Genomic DNA, 23,400 nt, shown 5'->3' on the forward strand with positions numbered 1-23,400 from the left:
TAAAAGAGAATACAAAGTAGTAAAAGGAAAGTTTCTTTTCACACAACGAATCTCCAGCGCAAAATATTGTGATTTGTGTTCTTTGTCCTTATATTTTATCATACTGATTTTAGGATAGGCGCTTCGCACATGTACCCTATATCAATAAATACATTTTTTTAATTACATAAATATTATTAAATAATATATTTAACATATAAGATAAAAATTAACGAAAAATAAAAAGTCATAAAAATAACAAATTTGATCTTATTTAGGTAGCTCAATAAAAAAAGAAATTTTGCTCATAAAAGTCATCAGATGACTTATAGTAAATTTTAAGAATGTCTATAAAAGTATTTTATGGATATTATTTTTATTTCTATGACCTGATACAAAATAAACAAAACACAAACAGAATTTTTTATCAACAAAGATTTGTCAAATAAAACAAATTAAAAACTTAGATTTCTCTTTCTTTTAGAGAATTAAGAGGTTCCACTATAAAAAAATGGCTTTAGCAACGGACGAATTCCCTAGTAAAATAGTATATTTCTGTCGCTATACAGGTTTTGTAATGATCCGATCGGTTGTTTTGCTTTCTAGAATCATATTCCCTAAATAAGACTTTTTGTACATGCTTTTACTGTTTTATGACTTGGGGGGATGGTTAGTTCAGGATTTGGAAGGGTTATGGTTGAAATCGGAACACTTGGTTCCTTAAGGTTGGCTTAAAAGGCTAAGTTTGACTTCGGTCAATATTTTGAGTAATAGACTGCGTAATCGGGATTTGACGATTCTAATAGGTTTGTATGATGATTCCAGACATGGGCGCATACCCGATCCGGGAGCGTTTCAGTGCCTAATAATGAAAGTTAGCATTTTGAGTGAATTTCATAAGTTTGGGTTGAAATGGATTTTTACATTCTAGATGTCCGTTTGGGATTTCGAGTCTGGGAATAGCTCCGTATGGTGATTATGGACTTAGGAGCGCAATCAAAAGTGGATTTGGAGGTCCGTAGGTCGTTTCGGAGTTATTTGGCGAAAGTTATAAATTTGAAGTTTTTGGAAATTTTGACTGATGGTGGACTTTTTGATATCGGGTTCGGATTCCAGTTCCGAAAGTTAGAGTAGGTTCGTAATGTCAGTTAAGAGTTGCACACAAAATTTGGCGTCATTCCGAGTTGATTTGATAGGAATCAGGCGCACAGAAGTACTTCTAGGAGTTTTGAGTTCATGAGTTAATCCATGCGTTTTGGTGTCCGATTCGTGGTTGTTGATGTTATTTCAGTGTTTCGATCGCACAATCTAGTTTGTATGAAGTTGTTAGACATTTGTGGGTGTTTGGTGTAGAGCTCCGAGGGCTTGGCTGAGTTTCAGATGTTCGGAAGGTTGGGAAAAACTTCAGTTTTTCTGGTGTTTTATTGCTGGTGCTTCAGGTTTCGCAAATGCGAGAATTGTTCACATTTGCGAGAAAGGCTTCGCAATTGCGATGGAGCCTGACCTGGGGCACTATTCACATTTGCGACCTCAACTTCGCATTTGTGACCTTGGCAACCAAGTGTCGCAAATGCGACATCTGAAGCTTCTGAACAACTCTATTAAATGCCGGACTTAGGCCATTTGACTCATTTTCTTTCAACTCTTGGGCCATTTTTGGAGCTCTTGGAAGGGGGTTTTCACCTCACACCTTGAGGTAAGTAATTTATATGCGACATGAGTTAAATACATAGATTATGGGTAGATTAACATGTAGAAATTTGTGAAAATCAAGGGTTTAGATGAAAATCTAGGTTTTTAATAAAAATGAGATTTAACCACGAAATTTGTTATGGAATTTAGTGAAAATCATATATTTGATTTCATGGGGTTATGGGTAATAACTTTCTTCGAAAATTTCCGGAATCCAGGCCCGGGGGCCCGAGGGTGAATTTTAGGAATTTTGCAAATAGGCTTGGGAAAATTACTTTGATAGTTAGAATATTAACTTTTGAGTATGTATTGACTATTTTATATAATATTTGACTAGTTTCGAGTTGTTTCGCACCAAATTGAGGGTTTGGGCACTATCTTGGACCGGAAAGTAGACTTTGAGGCGAGGTATGTCTCTTTTCTAATCTTATAAGAGGGAATTAACCTCATAGGTGGACTTAATTAATATGTGCTTCTATTTGTGGAGGCTACGTACGCACGAGGTGATGAGAGTCCGTACGTAGCTACTATTCATGCGTCTGTCCATGTAGTTTTAGGCCTAAACTATGCTTTGTGGACCCTGTTATTTGATTATGTTTGTTAAATGTCTTGAATAAAGCTAGGGTTGAGGATTTTCAGATTTTCAACTTGAATTTCTTCATTTTGAAAAGAATTAAGAGATGTTATGATTAACTTGAGAAATTTATATTTAACCGCATCGCAAGTATATTTCGCGAGTTGGGTGACTTCTCCACTACTCTCATGGGAGCGGGTCGTTCTCCTCGGCAGGTTAATAGATGAATCTATGGTTCATGCTGTTCGACCATCGGCAGTGCACACAGTATATGTATATGTATATGTATATTTGGATCGGGCCACACGTTCTTGGTATAATTCATGCGTAATAATACTGGAACTCCCCTTTATATTTGATATATTTTTCATTGGCTAAGAATTATATGTTTAAATGAGGGAAATGATTCGATTCTTGCTCACGGAAAAATGATTGTTTGTTTATTTCTTACTCTGAGTTCTATTGTCATTTATATCTATCATGTTTAATTAAAATTTCACATTATTATATTGTTTGCCCATAGTAAGTGTCGAAGTCGACCCCTCGTCACTACTTCTTCAAGGTTAGACTAGATACTTACTGGGTACATGTAGTTTATGTACTCACGCTACACTTCTATATTTAAATGTGCAGGATATGAGGCAAGTGCATCTAGATATCAGTACGACGTGCACACTTGATTACCATTTGAGGCTTCACGGTGAGCTGCCTTCTGAGCCCGATCTACAGTAGCCAGAGTTTTCTTTTGATTATATTTTTCTATCTATTCCTCTTCGGACAGTAGAATAGTATTCTTTGGTATATTCTACTAGATGTTCATACACTCGTGACACCAGGTCTTTCCACACACTAGTAGACTTGTGGTTTTTGTTTTTATTCTATGATTATAATTGCACTCAGTTGCTATCGTGTTATTTATTTTAAATCCACTATTTCTCAAATCTTTTAATTTAAGAAAAGTTTAATTACTTGGAAAATTTTGTTAAAATGAAGAAATCACGTGGCTAGTTCACAGTTGACTTGCCTAGCAGCGACGTTAGGTGCCATCACGACCTATTATAGAATTGGGTCGTGACAACATGGTAATAGAGCACTAGGTTCATGTAGGTCTCACAAGTTATGGGCAAGCCTCATAGAGTCTTGCGGATCAGTGCAGAGACGTTCGTACTTATCTTTGAGAGGCTATAGGGTGTTAGAAAACTACTCTTTATTCATCTCCTATCATTCAGTTGATGGTGTACTAAGTTTCTTCTCGTATTCTCTCACAGATGGTGAGAACGCGCACGACAGACGTTTCGGACCTAGGAGGAGTTGCTCCCCCTATTGCGAGAGGTCGAGGCAGAAGCCGGGGGAAGGCACCAGTTCGAGGTGGGGGACGAGGACGTCCCATAGTTTCCCCAGTTGTATCACCAGCTGACCCAGTAGAGGATCCCATTTTTGAGGAGCAGGATGAGGTGCCCGCATCAGAGCCCGCCCCGGTCGATTTCATGACAGCACAGGGCTTTCAGAAGGTCATGGGCGGTATGCTACGATTCATGGATTCTATGACCCAGACTGGTTTATTTCCAGCAGACCCAGACACATCTCAAACGGGAGGGGGGCATAAACCCCTACTGCTCAGGCTCTTGGGCATGCAACTGCGGAATATCAGACCCCGGGCATACTACCCATGGGCGGAGCCTAGCCAGTTGGAGCAGTTGTACGTGATCCTAGAGAGCCATAGAAGCTACTTGATAGATGGATCGGGCTTCACCCTCCTGTCTTCAGGGGTGAGCGACATGAGGATCCCCAGGACTTCAATGATAGGTGCAGGGACAGACGACACAATATTAGTATATTGGAGTTCCAAGGGGTGGATTTCACTACCTTTCAGCTGGAGGGCAGGGATCATAGATGGTTGGAGTCTTATCTTCTTGGTAGACCAGCAGGTTCTCCTCCCATGACTTGGGACCAGTTTACATGCCTTTCTTGGATAGGTATATGCCACCCTCTCAGAGGGAATAGTTGCGGTGTTAGTTTGAGCAGCTCTAGTAGTGTCAGAGGCCAGTGACCGATTATGAGGTGAGATTCTTTGAACTGTCTCGCTATGCATTTATGATACTTTCTACTGACGAAGAGAGAGTGCAGAGGTTTGTTGTGGGGTTGCAATCTGGTATTTAGGCTAGTATGGCCCGTGAGGTTGAGATAGGGACTTCATATAAGCTAGTAGTGGAAATTGCTCAGAGGATTGAGGGTTACCGTCAGAAGGGTAGAGAGCAGATGCAATGGGACAAGAGGTTCCGTGTTTCTGGAGAGTTAGAGGTGACCCGGCTGGGGGAAGAGGTCAGCCTGGGAGGGGTCAGCCTAGGAGGCCCACATATCCAGCACCACCACCTCCTCGGGGTGCTCCGACGAGACCCTATTTCAGTGCCATGTGTTGATACACATTTTTTTCCTGTATATTTTTATATGCAAATTACCTTTCAAATAGCATATGTATGCATATGTCCAAGGGTTTTCATATTTTTCATTAACTTTTAAAGATTTTTAGATCAATTTATTGCCCTATTTTATAAAGAAAAACTCAATAATTATTTCCAAAATTGTCATTTTGGCAATTCACATATTAGATTCTCACATTTATACTAAAATATAGCTAACATAATTTTTGCATAATTTTACAAATTTATTTAGTATTTTTAAAAGCTAAATTGCATATAATTGCAATATTAGCCTATTTTAAAATTTAATTGTGTTTATAATTATAAAATTGACTCCAGTATTTTTATTTTTATAATTATATCTTATTAATCATTTAGTACCTTTAAATTATTTTACTATTTTTTATAAAATAAATAAGGGAAATGGCTATTTAAATGATAGCCCATTAGTATTTAAATTTTGGCCAGATTGGGCACCCCTAATTGAACCCAATTTCAGATCCCATTACCCTGCCCAAATCTTAAATTTACCCAACCCACGACCCTCTTAATAACCCACACGGATCCTCCTTTCAATCCTAGTCGTTGATCAGTTAGATCAACGGCTTATACTCATCCTTTCCTTTTTAATTTCCCAATACCCCCAAACCATAATCATTTCTCACCGGTAGCCGCCCCCTGATTCACCCTCTCCCAAGTTCTCTCTCAGAAACCCTAGATGCCTACCTCCACTTCCACCCTAAAACCACCGGAATCCATGGCTTCCAAGGCCATAGAAGTCCTATACCGGCCTCCTATAACTCCTACACGTTTGGTTACTGAAGTTTAAAGGCCTGACCACGAAGAAGCTTGGCCCAGAGCTTGTTTGATTCGGGTTCTATGGCCACCTACGACCCTTGCTCCGGCAAGCCATGGCTATTCGAGCCTGATCTCGACTTCTCCTGCTCAGATCAACGACTCTCCAAGCCTTTCTCACCATCTGGTTTCTTCTGAAACCCTATCTTTTGAGGTTCTTCTAATTTCTTTAGATCTGTTCTAGATTCGTGTTTTCCCTAAACTTTTAAATGATTTCTCGAGATTTCTTTCAACAGACTATGCTTTCAAAACCTTTATCTTTCCGATTTAGGGTTTTTGTTAAGTTATTTAGATGCTTCTCTGATTTTCTTTTTCTCTTGTGTATTTCTTCTACTATGTTTCTTATTAGTTTCTTCTACTATGAATTTTATGTGTCTCTCCTAGTGTGTTCTTACGAGTTCTTCTACTGTGTCTTCCTATGTGTTTCTTCTACTATTTTCTTATGAGTTCTTCTACTGTATTTCACATATTGTTCTTTTACTATGTTTTTCATGAGTTTCTTCTTCTGAAATATGCATGTTAAATGTCACAGTTCCTTTCTGAAATATCTGAACTTGTTTGATTTCAAAAGAAAAAAAGCCCTAACTTCTTTGAACCTATTTCGAGTTGTTGAAGTTATCTCATCTACTACTCGATTAGGCTTCCAAAGCTTTGTTTCAACCTTTGTTTCTTTATATGGTTCTGATTCCCTGTTAAACTCTTCTAAGGTCTTTCTACTGGACCCTTTGTATGCTATTTGATACTCTCTCTCTTCTACATTGCTGAGTTACTGAGACTGACCTATGTGACTGCCATGTTCCTATAGTTTACTACTTACTAATTTTGCAATTGCATGACGTTTCTTCTTTGTCATAAATTCAGCCTCACATACTTGTGTGCTCTTTATATATGCCGAACTTCCCTCTAAAATGGCTTTTAATTTTTGATTAATTTCAGACTTCCTTTGTGTAAGCCTGATTGATTTCTTTCCGTGTTTGCTGATTTCCCTGTTACTTGGTCGAAAACTTTCCTTAGCCTTTATGACTTGGTTTATTCATGGACCAGTAATTACCAATCTCTGACTCCTTGATTTACTATGTACTAATTGATTTTTACCTTATTTATTTAATCGTGTATTTAAAAATTCTTCCCTTAAATAAACTCCTATGTATCTATCCCAAATTGCCTACTTTGCACAAGATGCTTACTTGATCCTTTTCCATAAATAATTTTGTTCATTACCATTTAAGTTTAAACTCCTTAATTAAAGGAAGTCTCGTACTAATTGATTTTAATTGATACCCAGTTCCTTAATTATTTTCTTACCTTCTTTCCGCATGTTTTCACACTATAAATACTTGCTCTTCATTGACACAAACACACCAACACTCGTAGTTTTTTGAACTCATACTCACACTTAAAAGTATTCTCTCTTGTTACTTGTGGCCTGTTTGCAAATCCTGCTGCCTTCTTCTCTCTCTATTTGCTTTCTTTGAACTAGTATGTTCTAATTAAGATTCAGCACCACAACAATGTGTTTGTTTAACATTTTTTCTTCCTGTCTGCCTACTGCTTGTGTTTAGTTCAATACTTATTTAGCATTCTCCTTCTGCATGTTCTACTTCTATTGTGTATTCTAAGTGTGTTTGACAATGATAGTTGTTTGAGGCATGACAACATTAAAGTATTGCTGTCTAGGACTCAAATGTGATCCCCTGGGATCATAACCTCATGCTACCATTGTATGTTATATATTCTGTTGGTTTTGTGAGCATAACAACATTCCATATTGCTGCGTATGCCCAGAATCAATAAATTCCCAGGCACAAGGGCTTTTTGCAATCAATACCCAACCCCTGGATCCCTTTTGTGCGGAGTTATTATTTCTGTAGCACCCCTTTCCCTTTTCCTTTACTCCCCTAGTTCTTCAAGTTTTTTTATGCACTTGCACTCCCTCTTAGCCTTTAGGTTCTGCCCCTCTCTTGTGAGCCTTGCCTTGGGACCCATTGAGCTCCCTCTGAACTTGGACACTTGAGGGCTGGCCCTTCCACATTGCACTGATCCCCATTCTGATAATGCAATTTGGGTGTGAGCATTGCCTGGAGTCCCATTGAGGCTCTTAGGGAACTTTGACACACTCAAATGGGAGAAAGGCTTTGGATCATGGTCTCTTTGAGTTGGTCTATCTCATATGAGAGAGGAAGTCAAGAATTAGGCTTCCTATGGTTGTATTTTTCTTTATAGTTTCTGATGTAATTTTATTTATTCTGGGCTGTAATAATTTGTAATAAACACTTGGGGATGGTTCATGGAAAATGGTGGGTAACTATGTATGAAAAGGGTAGAAATCATGACTATAAGACTACTATATTTCTGCATATCCAACCTTTCATATAGAAACCATGTCTATAGGTATTCTGAATTCTGCATATTCAAATGCAAATAAAAATCATGCCTATAGGCCCATTCTGAATTCTGCATATTCAACTTCATATAGAAATTTTGCCTATAGGATTGTTCAATTCTGCATATTCCATTACATCTAGATACCATGCTCATAGGTTTAAAACAAACTCTGCATCTAGATACTATGTCTATAAGGTTTAAAAAAAATCAGCAATGTATAGAAAACATGCCTATAGGGGTTTCTAATAAAAGATCTGATTCACCCAGTAATAATGGCTACTATCACTCGTGGGACTTTTAATCAATTCGTTAAATCCCGCCTCTCTTTTAACAATCTGATTCTATCACTTAGCAAGTTTAATGAGTATGCATTCAAAACAGTTTACTTCGAGCCTTGTTGTTTTCTTGTTTTCTGAATCTAGTAGATACCATGCCTATAGGATCCTTGTCCAACACTTAGGCAAGCCTTAGGGTAATAATTATAAACTGAATCTGTTTCTGTTAATTATTACAACCAGCAGGTATGCCTGATTCGGACTTCTTATCTGAGTTATGTAATAAACTAAAACTACCTCAGTAACCGTCCTTCTTCATCTATAATAATCAGACCTAAACATTTTGCGTAAGTCATGCTGATTACGTGCTTCTTTGTTCAAGGAGGTATATCTGAGCCTCTGCTTCTTATGTGCTTTCCCTCAACTTGCAATACGTGTTTTGTATGTCGCCTTAGAGTTTTTACCTTTGAAATTACAAATAAGCCCAATATCCCTCCCTTTAGGATTAGTAGTCCCAAATACCTCCGGGACTGATAGGATTAGGATGGGTAATAGCATGCAATAAGTAAACGAGACCAACCCGCGCTTTAAATACCTTAACATGGTGGGAAGGGTAGATATGGATATGATGACCACGTGATAACGTCATGTGTAACCCCTCATTGAGGAGTGATTACCGGACATTGTGTGGGGTGATCCATATTTTTAGTAAACCTAGGACCCCCTTGCCTTTACTCTTATTTCTTTAACATTTTCATTCTAGAATCCGCTTCCTCAAATTGCTCTTTTAAACTTTGTCTATTTTCAAACCTTTATATGTGAAATCCCCTCCTATTTGAGCTTTATTTGTCTATATGTTAATTGTACCGTAAACTCACAATAATTGTCTGGCCGAGAACCACACTAGTGTATTCTGAGGGGTACTTAACACATTCCCCTTGGAATAATTTCAAGCCCTTACCCAATCTCTGGTTACTCAAATCAAACCCTCTTGGTGTCCTAATGCACCCTAATCATTAGGTGACGACTCTTCAAATCAAACCCAATTCCCAAAAGGAATGAGTTGTCCCTCCAAATGTCATAAACCCGATTCTGCAAGGAAAAAGGGGACACGACCGTGTGGCGACTCTGCTGGGGACTTTTAGGCTTTTACCATTTCAGACTATTATTATGAATTTATGCTTCTTTATGCGCAATTATCTGTTTATTTCTTTCAAGCATTCAATTTTCTTTTCGATTGCAAAACTGACTTGTCTTTTGTTTCTTTCCTTTATTACTTTCCTTTACTGCTTTCCCTTACTACTACTTTAAATTATAAAGAACTGTTGTATATACTGCTTTAATTATTGTCTGCATAATGACTCTTTAAGATAGCCTTATCCAAAGTCCACTGGGTTTTCCTAAAACCCAAACGGACGTTACCGTATTCTGTGCATTTATTTGGAGAACTAAATGCTTTTATGCTAATTGTTGATGTTAAATAGTTTAGTTCGGCGGGGGTAAGGGCCTAACCTTGTTTGTCTTGCAGAAAATGAAGAACGAGGTCCCCAGTTTCGATATGGTTAGCACGCCCCCACTCTTGCTAGACTGGTGGAGGAGTTTTCCATCAGATGACCAAATTAATAAGTGGAAAGAGAGGGCTGCCAGAGCTAGTAAAAAGTTGGAATATCTGGAATACAGTCTACTGGAATTAGAAGGAAAAGTGAGGAAGAGAGTCACCGACTGCCAGAATGCTGAGGGAAACGAAGGAGAGCACATGGCAAAGGCATTTTTACTGGTGAATCTACGCGAACTGGAGGATCTGATCAACGAGAGCATTCAACCCGAGGAAGGTCCTTCTAGAACCAAATAGATAGGAGTTTTCTTTTGCTTTATGAAATGTAATGAGGCCAATGGCCACTAGTGATATCTTATTTTCTATTATTTAGTGTCGATTTGGGATTCGTCTACTTTTTATCAATAAAATGAGGCATTTAGCATTCTAAGTTCTCCAAATCAACTTATCGCTAGGCCTACCTCGGGCACAAAGAGGTTCCCAAATAGGATACGATTTACATTCTTGCACTATGTGTTTAAATATCGCAACATTTTCTTATAATCCTCACTAACTTGTTACCTTTTTGTTTTTACTTTTTGTTTATTTATTTCCCTCCCTAAAGGTTAGTGTGAGCACGTGATTTTTTCCCTATATGAGAATTACTCCCAAAATTTCAAAACAAAACAAATTTCCTTATGTATGCAATTTTTGTGTTCTTCGTGGCATTTCTGTGTAATTATTTGCATTTTTGTCTATGCATGTTTATTTGTTAGATTAATAAAAAATATAAAAATATGTCGCATTTGCGTTTAATATTTAATTAAGTTTGTTTACAAAATGAAAAAATCATAAAAATAATGTACGTTGCATTTTTAGCACTTAATGTCCAAATTGTGTGATTTTCTCGTTAGTCGCTATTTAATTGTGTGTTAACTGTTATTAAGAGTTAATTAGTATTTCCAGATAATTTTGGGTTTTATAATTTAATCTTAGCATTCTAGCTTTATTATTATTTAGGAAATTGAATAAATAGAAAAGGATAAAAATAGAAGAGATCGGATTGGGCATTTTCTTCAATTTTAAGTCACAAGCCCAAAGTGACCCAATCTTCCCAAACGACCCAGTCCATTTCGAACTGGGTCGACCCAGTCCATAACCCAAAAGACCCCAAACCCCCTTTTCTTTCATTTTTTGTAAAAAACAAAACAAAAAAAAAAATAAACCAAAAAACCTAAGACTACCCGCACCCCCCTCTTCTTCTTCCTCTCTTTCTCTCCTTCTTCTCCAAATCTCCTCCCATGGCAGCCCCTCCCCCTCACACCCCTTCTCTCTCACGTCACACACAACACATATACACACACATACGCGACGCATACACACACAACTCATCGATCTCCCTCTCTTGTCCGCCATGGTTACGTCTTCAAGATCTTGCCACTGCGTCCATTGCTTTGCTTCTTCTTCCTCGTCACATGCTGCCAGCCATGGCTGCGCCTACAGCTCTTCAAAATGATCAAAAGATCCCATCACTGCTGTCCGCCATGGCTGCGTCTCCAAGCTCTTCAAACGAGCACGAGATCCCGTCGCATTGCTGCCCGTTGTTTCTTCTTCTTCGGTCGTCGCTACTGCTGCTTCTCCTTCTTCATCCGTCGAGTTGCTCCAGCCATGGCTGCTGCCCGGTGCTACTGTTTCTCCTCCATGTTTCACGTCGTTGCTGGCCTTCTCCGCTCGTTGTTGCTACTGTCTTCTTCTTCAGATCGTCACCTGTTTGTTGCTTCTTCTTCTCTGACGCTGCTGCTGCGTTTCTCCATTGTTGTGGCTGCTGCCCGTGTTGCTTCTTTGTCGTCATCACTATTACGACGCTGCTGCTGTTGCTGCGTTTCTTCACTGCCATGGTTGTTGCGGCGTTTCCTTCTTCGTCCTCTTCCAAACGACCAAACTACTTTCCATTCGAGTTCGTCGTCGCTTCGATCCGGTTAGTGGGTTTGAGTTTTATTTTGTCCGTATTTTGTTTTGATATTCTCGGATCTAAAATCGTTAAATGTTTGATTCTTGTTTTGTTCGTGTTTATCATTTAATTAATTAGTTTTTCCGTTTATTTCATGTGTTTTTATTTAATTTGTAAAAGAAATTGTTAGTTTAATTTTAATGTTGTTAGATTCAAATTGAAATTGTTAAGTTTAATTGTTAGTATGTGAAAGAAATTGTTAGCTTAATTTTAATTTAAAAGAAATTGTTAGTTTTAATTTTTAATGTTGTTAGAATCAAATTGAAATTTAATTACTTATTTTTGGTTTGTTCGTTTATTTGTGTAAAAAAGGAATTGTTAGTTTAATTTTAATGTGGTTAGATTCGAGTTGAAATTCAATCAATTAATTCTTCTTCGGTTTATTTTTATTCGTTTAAAATAATTTAGTTGTAATATAGAAATATGTTAGTTTAATCACTTGAATCATCCATTTTATTGATTAGTTTAGATTAAATTCGTGTTCATCGTTTGGTTGAAGTTCGTTCTTAATCCGGTGATTTAATGTGAATTTATATTTTAAATGCTTGATTTAATTTGAATATTCATCTTGGTTGTAATGTTGTTAGATTTAGTTTAAAGATCAATTGGCTATTGAATTTAGAAACTCAAATCTATTTGTTGGTTATGTTGAATTTGTTAATATTGTTGAATCTGCAAATATATGTGTTGTTAAAAATATCGTTCAGTCAAAATAATTCCGATTGTTAACTTGTTGTTCATAGTTTAAGTTTGAATTTGTTGATTGAACTGGATTAAGGATTGGTTATAGCTGGTAATTTAATTTTAGGTTCTTAGATAATTTTGAAGTTGAACAGATTTTTGAATCGGGGCGTAACAGTAGTTTTAGGGGTAAAACGGGAATTAACCAATTACAGATTATTTAATTATGGTGGGGACCAGACATAATGATAAAAGCAAAAAGGAAAAGGTGGGTAATGATGTCTTCTTTTCAAAAAGAGGGAACATGGGGGCCCACTTTGACTACTTTTTAAAAAGAGGGAACACGATGGGCCCACGTTGACTACTTTTACTAAAGTAAAAGTGTGGGTAATAATAAAAGTTAAAGGGTGCACATAGTGAAAGAATATTGGGTCTTGCTTTGGGTATATAAGAGACTCATTTTGACACTTAAAAAAAAAGGGAGGAGAATTTTGGGGGAGAGATAAAAATTTCAGAACAAAAGAGGAGATAAGAACATACTTTTAATCTTGAAGAAGAGGATTTCTAAAATATCCGAATACTATTTCCGTGTATTCCTGAGTGTGATCTCTGCCTATTGTTTGCTTCCGGGATTTTCAATTGGCTTCTTGAGTTAACTGTTGGTCCTTTGTTATTGCTTTATTGAGTGGTTGCTGGAATTTCTGTTTGGTTTTCAAGTCTACTGCTGGGTTTTCTGACTGCTGGTTGTTTGTTGTTGCTGCGTTGTTTCTACTGCTGCTGATCCTATTCTTCCTTTCCTTGTATTCAAATACCAGGTACACGACTGTAATACTAGCTATTGCAAGCTGAAAAATGTGAAGCATGAATACATGAAGAATGGAACTTTGATGTTTTAATTTCGCTTTTTTCTTCGTTTCTTTTACTGATTGTATTTAGACTATTTCATGTATTACTGTTTAATAATTGGAATAAGAGAAAAATAACATAAGTTGGTCTTTAGTGAATCAGCTTGGCAAAATGGGTTAATTCACTAGCTATGAAAGTTTTAATATGGTCAACAGTAGGTCAATCATGAATGGATAGTTAAATTTAGTTAAAGCCAAACAAGACTAGATAATGTTTAAGTTTAATAATCTTTCTAATAAGCTTTAGTAATTGTGGTTAAATCTAGTTTCAAATGGCTATGAATAATTAATTCCAATAGTTGTTTTTTATATATAACAATGCGAGCTTCAATCTAGCTATATTTGATTTCTTTTGAATATTAGTTGTCGAATTTCTTATTTTTATTTATAATTTCGAAATTTTTTCTTTAAAATTCTTTCATTTAATATTGGTCCTAATTTAGCAATTAGTATGTTACATGTTCTTAATTTTTCTAACTCCTAATTAATTAGGATTTTCTTTCTTTATTTTAGAGACTAAACTTAATAAAAATGTAGTCATTCTAAGATTATCTTTTTTTTTTAAAATAAAAAATAAAAAAAATAATGAGACGAGCCTCGCCAAATAAAAATGCAAATTGCGGGGCCCTCACAAAATGTATGTGTTAATTACTTAGAACTCGGGATAGGCCGCTTAGCGAACTCCACGGCCTTACCCAAAATAACAACACGCTAGTTTCTTTAGGACGCGTCTTAATTAATCTTACTTTCTTAAACTCGGGTGCACATTTATGTGACCCAAATCCAAAACTCAGCGGAGTCGAAATATGTCTCTAATCACGGGTACATTGATTGTGACGTGGTTCGAGATGCGTGTCCATGACGTTGTAAATTCCTTTTAAAAAATAAGAATGAGATGAGCCTCGCCGAATAAAAAATATAAATTTGCGGGGCCCTCAGTAAATATTTGCTTTAAAATTGCTTAGACCTCGGGATGGACCGTTTAGCAAAATTTCACGGCCCTACCCAAAGTAAATGATACGCTAGTCGCTTTAGGCGCGCCTTTAATAATTTAATCTTCTTAAACTCGGGTGCACATTTATGTGACCCAAATCCACATCTCAACGGAGTCAAAGTGTGTCGACGATCACGGGTACATTGATTGTGGCGCGGTTCGAAATACATTTTCACAATGTTGCAATTCCCTGTAAAATAATAATAATAATAATAATGAAAGCGCTAAAGAGTTAAAATCTGCACATAAGCTCATAATTGTATATAAAATCAGATAAACAAGCCAAATATGACAGTTGAGCGACCGTGCTAGAACCACGGAACTCGGGAATGCCTAACACCTTCTCCCGGGTTAACAGAATTCCTTATCCGGATTTCTGGTTCGCGGACTGTAATACAGAGTCATTCTTTTCCTCGATTCGGGATTAAATTGGTGACTTGGGACACCCTAAAATCTCCCAAGTGGCGACTCTGAAATAAATAAACAAATCCCGTTTCGATTGTCCTTTAATTGGAAAAACTCCTTGTACCCTAGCGGTGCCGGAAAAAGGAGGTGTGACAGCTCTGGCGACTCTGCTGGGGACTAGTAACCCAGAACCACTGGTTCAGGGTTAGAAATTCGAGCTTAGATAAATTGTTATATTTGGCTTTATCTGATTTTTACATGTTTGAGCCTAATGTGCTAAATGCTGCTTTTACCGCTTTGATATTATTTGACTGTATATATAAACTGTGTCGAACCCTTCTCTCTTCACCTCCGGGGATGTGCTTACTGGTTGAGACTCCCTATTCTGTTAGTGTCATACCCTGAAATAAAAAAAGAGGCTCGGACAAGTTACGAAGCCGGATGGCCTTTTGGTTCCCGGTAAGTTGCCTCCTCCTCGACTTGAGTTGTCCACTCGGGTACACAGTCTAGAACACCGACTCAGGTTTTGAATATAGAATAACATGACTTCATGCCGGATCCCTAGTAGGAACGATTATTTGAATCATGTTGCATTTGACTTAGGGGACTCAACACAGGGGTTGGGTCCGTCTAGGACTAGCAACCTGAAATGAAAAGACCATCCTGGTGCATCCTATTTGTGCTGTGCATTTATTCCGAACCCGCATGTTGACCAGTTTTTGAATCTCGGGAACGTTGGAAAATTGAAAAAAAAGAGAAAAAGAGAGAAATAACAGTTAGGGAGTTAATTGATTATTTTAGAAAAACCCAGTGTCCAAGTACTGTTGGAACTCTGCCGATTTTTTTTTTAAATGGAACTCTACCGATTTTTTTTTTTAAAAAAATATATATATATTTTACTTTTAAAATTGTTTGTTTACCCAAAAAAGCAGAAAGTGTGTAGGAAAAAGTCCTTTATTTTAGTTTGCTTTGTTTTCAAAAAAAAAACGAAAAGGAAAAATAGTTTCTTTCGCTAAAAAAAAAAGGGGGAAAATATGTTTGTTTTCAAAATCAGTTAGTTTATTTGCCCGAACTACGTGGGTTTGATTCTCACCGGATGTGAGATACGTAGGCAACCCTCATCGGGTCCAACCTCCCCTTTTTGCTAAAATAACCAAAAACAAACAAATAAATAAAAAAAAACATGTCAAATTTTAATTTCATCATAAAGAAGTCGGGTGACGCTGTTTTGTCAAAACATAGCCGAATGTTCCCGAAAGGGACGCCGGAAGACTGACTTTGCATAAACAGCCACCTTTGGGTCATTTTTTTTAGATTTGGTCCAGTTGACCCACACAGCCTTAAAAATCTTCGTCCCAGAGGCGCTAAAAGGCCGTGTTTGCAATACCGGGTCTTTTATTTTATTTGAAAAAAAAAACAAGAAAAGAGTCATAAATAAGTTGGGTCACGCCGTTTTGTCAAAAATAGCCGAATGTTCTCGAAAGGGACGCCGGAAGGCTGATTTTGCGTAAAACGACCATCTTTGGTCATTCTTTTGGGTTGCGACCAGTTATCCCGCACAACCTTAAAATTTTCGTCTCTGAAGTGCTGAAAGGTCGTGTTTGCAAAACCAGGTCTTTTATTATTTGAAAAACAAGAAAAATAGCCCATGGTCAAGTGAATACCGTTTGGTTTTTAATTAAAATAAGCCGGCCCGGTTTCGATGATGTCTTAAACCATTCTTGCCGAGATAGCCTTAGAGTATCTTTCAGTTGTCGAAGGGCTATTTTTGTAAAAGAACTAACAAGTTTGTGAAAGGTCATAAAATAGTCCTTCCCGGCCTTAAAATTCATGTGAAATTGAGAAGGGGCCACGTCTGAAAAACAACCATTTGGTTAAAATTGGCATATAGGGGAAGGAATCTGGCTGTTTGTTTTTGAGTTTGTAATTCTTTGATTGAGTATGCGAGTTATTTGATTTTCGAGTCCGTTTGTTGTCTTTTGTCAAAGTCTGTTAGTATGGTCAGTTTTTAAACTTTTATAATCAAGTTTGTTTTATTATGAAAATTAAAAAAAATAAAATAAAATGTTTTATTATTATTTATCTTTTATTGGCCCGAACTACGCTGGTTTGATTCTCACTGGGTGTGAGATACGTAGGCAACCCTCATTGGGTCCAACCTCCCTTTTTGTAAAAAATATCCAAAAAGTCTATTTTAATTTTCGTTATAAACAAGTCGGATAATGCCGTTTTTTGCAAAAAATAGCCGAATGTTCCTAAGCAGGATGCCGGAAGGCTGACATTGCATAAACGACCATCTTTGGTCATCATTTTTGATTTTTGTCCGGTTGACTCTCGCAGCCTTAAAATCTTCGTTCTCGAAGTGCTAAAAGGCCGCATTTGAAAACCGAGTCCATCGTTTTGAAAAAAAACTTGGAAAAGAATATAGATAGTTTTATTTTGAGTCAAATAAAAGTTTTTTGTTGGCATAATCACCTTAATAAATGTGCAGGATGAGTACAATACAAAACGAACCCTTTTCAATAATGACCAAGATCCCTTTTGAGTTGCGATTATGGTAGAATGACCTAGGCAAGGAAGGGCAAGACAAAGTAAAGAAGTATCTGAAAGATCTCCCGGATTTACTAGACATCCAACCTCGGGGTGATATTATCGGATCATTGGTCACTTGCTGGGATTCAACACACAATGTATTTCATTTCTCGGACTTTGAGCTCACCCCGACATTGGAAGAAATAGCGGGATACATCGGAAGTGATGAAGCTCCGTTAAGGTTCAAGTACTTGATTGCACCCATGGCCGTCACTGTACACCGGTTATTGGATTCCCTAAAAATACCCCGAACATTTCACCATCCAGATTTTGCAAAAGGTTTCTGCAGTCTCCGCCTCATATATGCTAGATACGGCCACGTGGGCGGGTTCAATAAGCCAGACTTCAAACTATGCAGTAGAGATAACCGACACAAGTGGGATGAACACAGGCTAGTAGCTTTTATGATAGCTTTTTTGGGTCTTATAGTATTCCCAAGTAAAGACGGAAACATTGATTTGAAAGTAGTTGGGGTCGTCAGTACCTTGCTCACCCAAGATAAAAGCACTCTGGCGCCTATGATTATGGCTGACATCTTCCGGGCTCTCACTGCTTGCCGAGCCGGGGGCGACTTTTTCGAGGGATGTAACCTATTGTTGCAAATGTGGATGACCGATCATTTATGCCACCGCTCCCAGCTCTTGGGTTACGGTTCGTCCGAGAAGACTTGTATTGGAGAATTTTACACAAGAATCAAAGGGGTTAGTCTACCCGGGGGAGTCACAGCTTGGACGTCATTCTTCCGAACTCTCACTACCAACCAAATCTAGTGGACGCTCGGATGGTTGCCTGTTGAGGAAATCATATACATGCCGGCAACCAGGCCCCACTTTCTGTTGATGGGACTTAAAAACATCCAACCCTATGCACCGTATCGGGTTTTGAGGCAACTTGGGAGGTATCAAGTAGTGCCGAAAGATGAAGACATGAGTACCCAAGTGGTTGAAATCAGTCCTGACGGTCGGTTCCCCGAAGAAGAAGTTCGCCAGATCTGGAGTGAGTGTCAACATTTGACGGCAAATACTTATGTGTTGGATAGGGCTAAAGGAGAAGTTTCCCAAGGGTATCACGCTTGGTTCAGAGGTGACATGTCCTGCGGGAAACCAGCTAAAAGACCTCATCTCAAAGATTTCGCTGAGTCATCCCAGGAGCAATGGAACTGGTTAGCAAAGGAAAGGGGTTATTGGGCGGAGATCGGTGAGTTGAAGCAACAGGTTGAAAGTCTGAAATTCGATAATAGTATGCAAGTTGCTGCGGATCGAGGCGAAAAGAATAGATTGGCCCAAGAAAATGAAGAACTTAGGGCCCAAATCCAGAAATTGAGAATGGCTCCTGATAAACAACCAAGGAGTCGATCAGATGAGCAGTTGATAAAAGGGCTGAAAAATGAAGTCAGAGAATGGCGGGATGGTTTAGAAAAGTTTGAGAACGTCATGGCAGAGCTCAAATCACAGTGGGGTACAAGAGCAGATAAGCGTCGCCGATACTCGAATCAATTGAAACGCGACCACGAGAAAACTGTTGCCAATATGAAGAGAAAGGTAGCTACACTTGAGGGTAAAGCAGTTAAGCAGGCTGAGGATTTTCAAATTGAGAGCGGACACTGTTACGACTTGTTGGCCCAAATGGAGGTAGAAGTGCAGCAACTGAAGAATCAGCATATGCAGGATTCTCAGGCGTTAAGAACATGCAGTAATCAGATAAAACGCCTGCTTATAGAAAAGAAACAAGCAAGGGACATGATTAGAGCCATTACCCGCGCCATTTTTAGAAGATGTCGCGCTTGTGAAGACATGACCCATGCTATTTTTGTCTCAGCAGTGCTAATCTATGTGAAACGGATCATGAATGAATTAGAGCAACTCAAAAGGGATTTGGAACCTAGGCCCGCAGCGAGGCCGAACGATGCCCCGCGGGCACCCATATTTGAAGCTTTAGAGTATGCGTAGTTCGTGTCTGTATTTCTCTATTTTTTATTTATTTATTTATTTATTTTTTTTTTTAGCCTGTGGTTTGTCTGTCCATTGTCTTTTCGCACCAAAGTATTTCCGTAGTATTGGAACTTGTATCTGACCTTAGTTTGCGTTTGTTATTTTCTTTCTGCAAAAAGGATTTTAGTTTGTAATAGTTGGTTTTAAGTAATGAAAAATTGAAAATCTTTCTTCATGAACTAAGCCTGGTCTGATTCGTGCAGGGTCACGATACGTAGGCAATCTCCATAGGATTCGATCGTAATTGAAAAAAAAAAGAGAGAAGAAGAAAAAGAGGGGTTTCTAAAACACTCGAAAGAGGCACAAATAAAATAAGTCGGGATGATGCCTGCAGTCAGAGCAAAAGCATATTAGAAATGGTTACTTGCCTAAGAACATTGCATTCCCCAATGTGCAATTACAATATCTGTTAAGACTCTAACACTGACAAGTTTGTTGTTTTTCCAATTCAAATACCAGTTAGTTGTTAGAGCGTACTGGCACCGTACCATTATCAAACAAGATCGAAAGGTCCTATACCAGAAAGCATGACTGGATCAGACAACAGCGTTGAGTCGGAAAAGACGACAAATCAGATGCTAAAGGAAGCCCTCGAGAAAATGGAAAAAATGAGGCTGGAAATGAATGAAATGCAGGTAGCCTTAGCTAGAGCCCAGAAGGGGCATGAACTACCCGTTACTCCTACTCTCCAACCAGGACACACACCGGAATACCCCTCCACCGGCCCTTCAAAGAGTTTCCCAAGCCATCACTACTATCAGGGAAGAGAGGCCTATGATCCCCAAGCTCCACCACCCAGTCAAAACCCTCCTCCACCAAATGTTCCCATCTTTGTGGCGCCTCCCCCAGCCCCATTGCACAGATCATCTAGTGAGACGTTGTTTCAGGCTCACGACACACAATATTACCCCCGTGAACTCACATTCAAAAATCTCGAGCCACATACCTATAATCCCCACTTTGAGGTCCCGGCGGAGATTGAAAAGCCGGCTAAGAGCCCAGAGCAGGATGAGGTGATACGGAAATTTAAAAGCCTGGAGCAGTCCTTCAGGAACATGCACGGGTTAGGCAACCAGGTCAGCATGGCTTACAAGGATCTATGCCCTTTCCCTGATGTCCAATTACCAGCATGGTTCAAGATGCCCAAATTCGATTTATACGAAGGGCATGACGATCCTATGGCACATCTACGGGGCTTTTGTAGCAAAATGAGGGGAGCGGGGGGAAAAGATGAGCTACTGATAGCTTACTTTGGCCAGAGTTTGAGCGGGTCGGCACTAGAGTGGTATACAAGACAAGATCCGAGTAGGTGGTACACCTGGGATGATCTGGCACAGGCTTTCGCAGGACACTTCCAATACAACCTTGAGATAGTCCCAGACCGTCTCACATTGCTAAAACTTGAAAAGAAACCCGGAGAGAGCTTCCGGGAATTTGGGTTCTGATGGAGAGAACAGGCAGCCAGAGTTGATCCTCCAATGAGAGAGGGAGAAATGGTAGATTACTTTCTACAAACTCTAGAGCCGACTTACTTCGGTCACTTGGTAACGTCAGTTGGCAAATCCTTCAATGAAGTGGTGAAAATGGGAGGTATGATAGAGGAGGGACTTAAGTCCAATAAGATCCTGAGTTACTCGGCCATTAAAGCAACAACTCAGGCCATTCAGAGCGGCACGAGAGGTGTGCTCGAAAAGAAAAGGAGAGAGGAGGTCACGACAATAGAGGCAGGCAATTGGTCCAGATCTAGAGGTCCTTCCCCTCATTACCAACCCAGACCCCATCATCTAAACTACCCACACATTCCAAATTACCCTCCACAACCCTACTACCCACCACAAGAACAACATTTCTCCGTCCATCAAGCCCAGACTTACACCCAGCCTCTGGCTCGTCCGCAATGGCGTGCACCGGCTCCCCAACATACATATATACCTCCACAAAACACATATCCACCTCCACAAAACACATATCCACCACCGAGGGCGTACAGGAATCGTTCAGGGCCAAGCTTCCGCGGAAATCAGACTTTCAGGAACGAAAGGATGCAGAAGCCAAGAACATTCACTCCGTTGGGAGAAACCTATACTACTCTGTTTCACAAGTTGAAGTAGATAGGCCTACTAAGTCCTGTTGAAACCAAATTGCCAAATCCCCTTCCCAGAAATTTGGACCATTCAGTAAGCTGCGAATATTGTTCGGGTGCTCCTGGGCATGATACTGAGAAATGTTGGAAGTTGAAGACTGCCATACAAGATCTTATTGACACAAATAGGATCGAGGTTCAGGTACCAGAGGCACCCAACATCAATGAAAATCCGTTACCGGTGCACCATGAAGCCCATATGATCGAACTAGTGCACGAAGGAGGGGAGCTAAAGAAACCCTCACAAACAGTGATAATGATCCGTGCCAGTTCAAAGAAAAGTCGACCAGTGGAAAAGCGGTCGCATAGTTGGAAAAGGTAGATGACAAGCCAGTTATGGTATTGGGAAAAAGGTCCATTGGGGCAGATGTACAGTTTGTGGTGATGAAAACAAAAATCAACAACTGAATGGCTACTCCTCTTCCTATCCGAAGGGAGTCTTGGTAGTGGGCTCTGATTTTCTTTCTTGTTGTTTGGATTATTCCAAGGTTGTATTCCAGATTTCTTTTTGTGCTCGCCAAAGTGTGAAACCTTGTTATCCCGTATTTTAATAAAGTAAAAGTTTTTTTTTCTTTCTTCATTCCTTATTTTGTTTTAATTTTTCTTCTTCTTTTTCTCTTCTGAATAGTTCTCTTTATACTGGTTCTAATGACATGGCATGCACGGCGGATCTTCAACCTAGTCTAAAAAAATCAATCTGATTTTGAACTTATAGTACAAGATTGTGATGATGAGTCAGAATACGATGAGGATGAAGCCTTCGAAGAAATTAACAAAGAGTTGAGCCAAATTGAAAAAAAAAAGCCCAACTCAAATGACATGGAAGCCGTCAATCTAGGGGATGCGGATGATATCAGGGAAGCTAAGATAAGCGTCCACATTGAACCAAACATCAGGGAAGAACTAATAAAAGCACTTATTGAATTCAAAAACGTTTTGCATGGTCATACGACGACATGCCGGGTTTAAGCACCAATCTAGTGGTTCACAAATTGCCCACTGACCCGACATTTCCTCCCGTCAAGCAAAATTGAGGAAGTTCAAAACCGACATGAGTGTGAAGATTAAGGAAGAAGTAACCAAATAGCTGAATGCTAAGGTTATTCGGGTCGCTCCATATCCTGATTGGTTGGCTAATGTGGTGCCAGGGCCAAAAAAGATGGAAAAATCAGGGTGTGTATTGATTATCGCAATCTGAACAAAGCAAGCCCAATGGCGCTTTATGTTTAACAGATATCGAAGGGAAATGCATCGACATGGCTATCAATTCTGACGCAGTTAAGAGATATTATGTATGATTTCTTGTAATTGTAATTGTTGTTTGTTTGTACTTGGCATTTATCGGAGAATGAAGTGACGGAGGCAATTCTTTCTTCTATTCAAACACTTTATCCTTTGCTTTCCCTTTTGAGCCTTATTTATTCTTTCATATCTCTCTTTTTGGAATCAGTAATGAAAATGAAAGAAAAAGAAAAAAAATAATGATAATAAAGACAAAATAAAAGTCACAAGAAAAAAAACAAAGGAAGTGGGAACTACGTTTGACCTGATTCCTCAAAGACGGATACGTAGGCGCCTCACGGCTCGGTCATAGTGTAACCAAAAAATCAAAATCCCCAAGCAAGAAGAACAAGGGGCAGAAGTTGTGAAAAGAAAGTTTGATTCCAAGAGTTGTACTGTTTCACCCCTCCAAATTATTTTAAACTTTTGATACCCCTTTTTCTTTTTAGCCATACACAAATAAACCATATTGATGTCCAAAAAAGACCTCCCGATCAGTATTCGAGAAGTGCCAAGTTCATGCACGTGGAAGTCGGGAACAACACTCTGATCCCCAGCAGAGAAGAGGATCATAAACTGGAAATGAACTGATAGCCGAAAGAATCCCCAACAAAAAGCGTCATATCGACAACGCTCCAATACCCAGCTGAAAAATAAAATAAAATGAGAGAGTCTTATCGGTG

At 38.9% G+C, this 23,400-nt stretch overlaps 1 protein-coding gene across 2 annotated transcripts; it reads left to right on the top strand.

Moving 5' to 3' along the window:
* Positions 1-12,133: 12,133 nt before the first annotated feature.
* On the top strand, positions 12,134-22,201 carry LOC142164640 (uncharacterized). Of its 2 annotated transcripts, none has more exons than XR_012695469.1 (2): positions 12,134-13,221; positions 22,065-22,201. XR_012695469.1 is itself a non-coding variant. In XM_075222830.1 (2 exons), the coding sequence occupies exon 2, from the start codon at positions 18,112-18,114 to the stop codon at positions 19,249-19,251; it is 1,140 nt and encodes a 379-aa protein (XP_075078931.1). In that variant the 5' UTR covers positions 12,134-13,221; positions 17,202-18,111; the 3' UTR covers positions 19,252-22,053. The 2 variants fall into 2 exon arrangements, 1 of the variants encoding a protein (XP_075078931.1); XM_075222830.1 differs by lacking the exon at positions 22,065-22,201 and adding an exon at positions 17,202-22,053.
* Positions 22,202-23,400: the final 1,199 nt, after the last annotated feature.

Source organism: Nicotiana tabacum, chromosome 10 (assembly GCF_000715075.1).
Source record: "Nicotiana tabacum cultivar K326 chromosome 10, ASM71507v2, whole genome shotgun sequence".
Lineage (NCBI taxonomy): Eukaryota > Viridiplantae > Streptophyta > Magnoliopsida > Solanales > Solanaceae > Nicotiana > Nicotiana tabacum.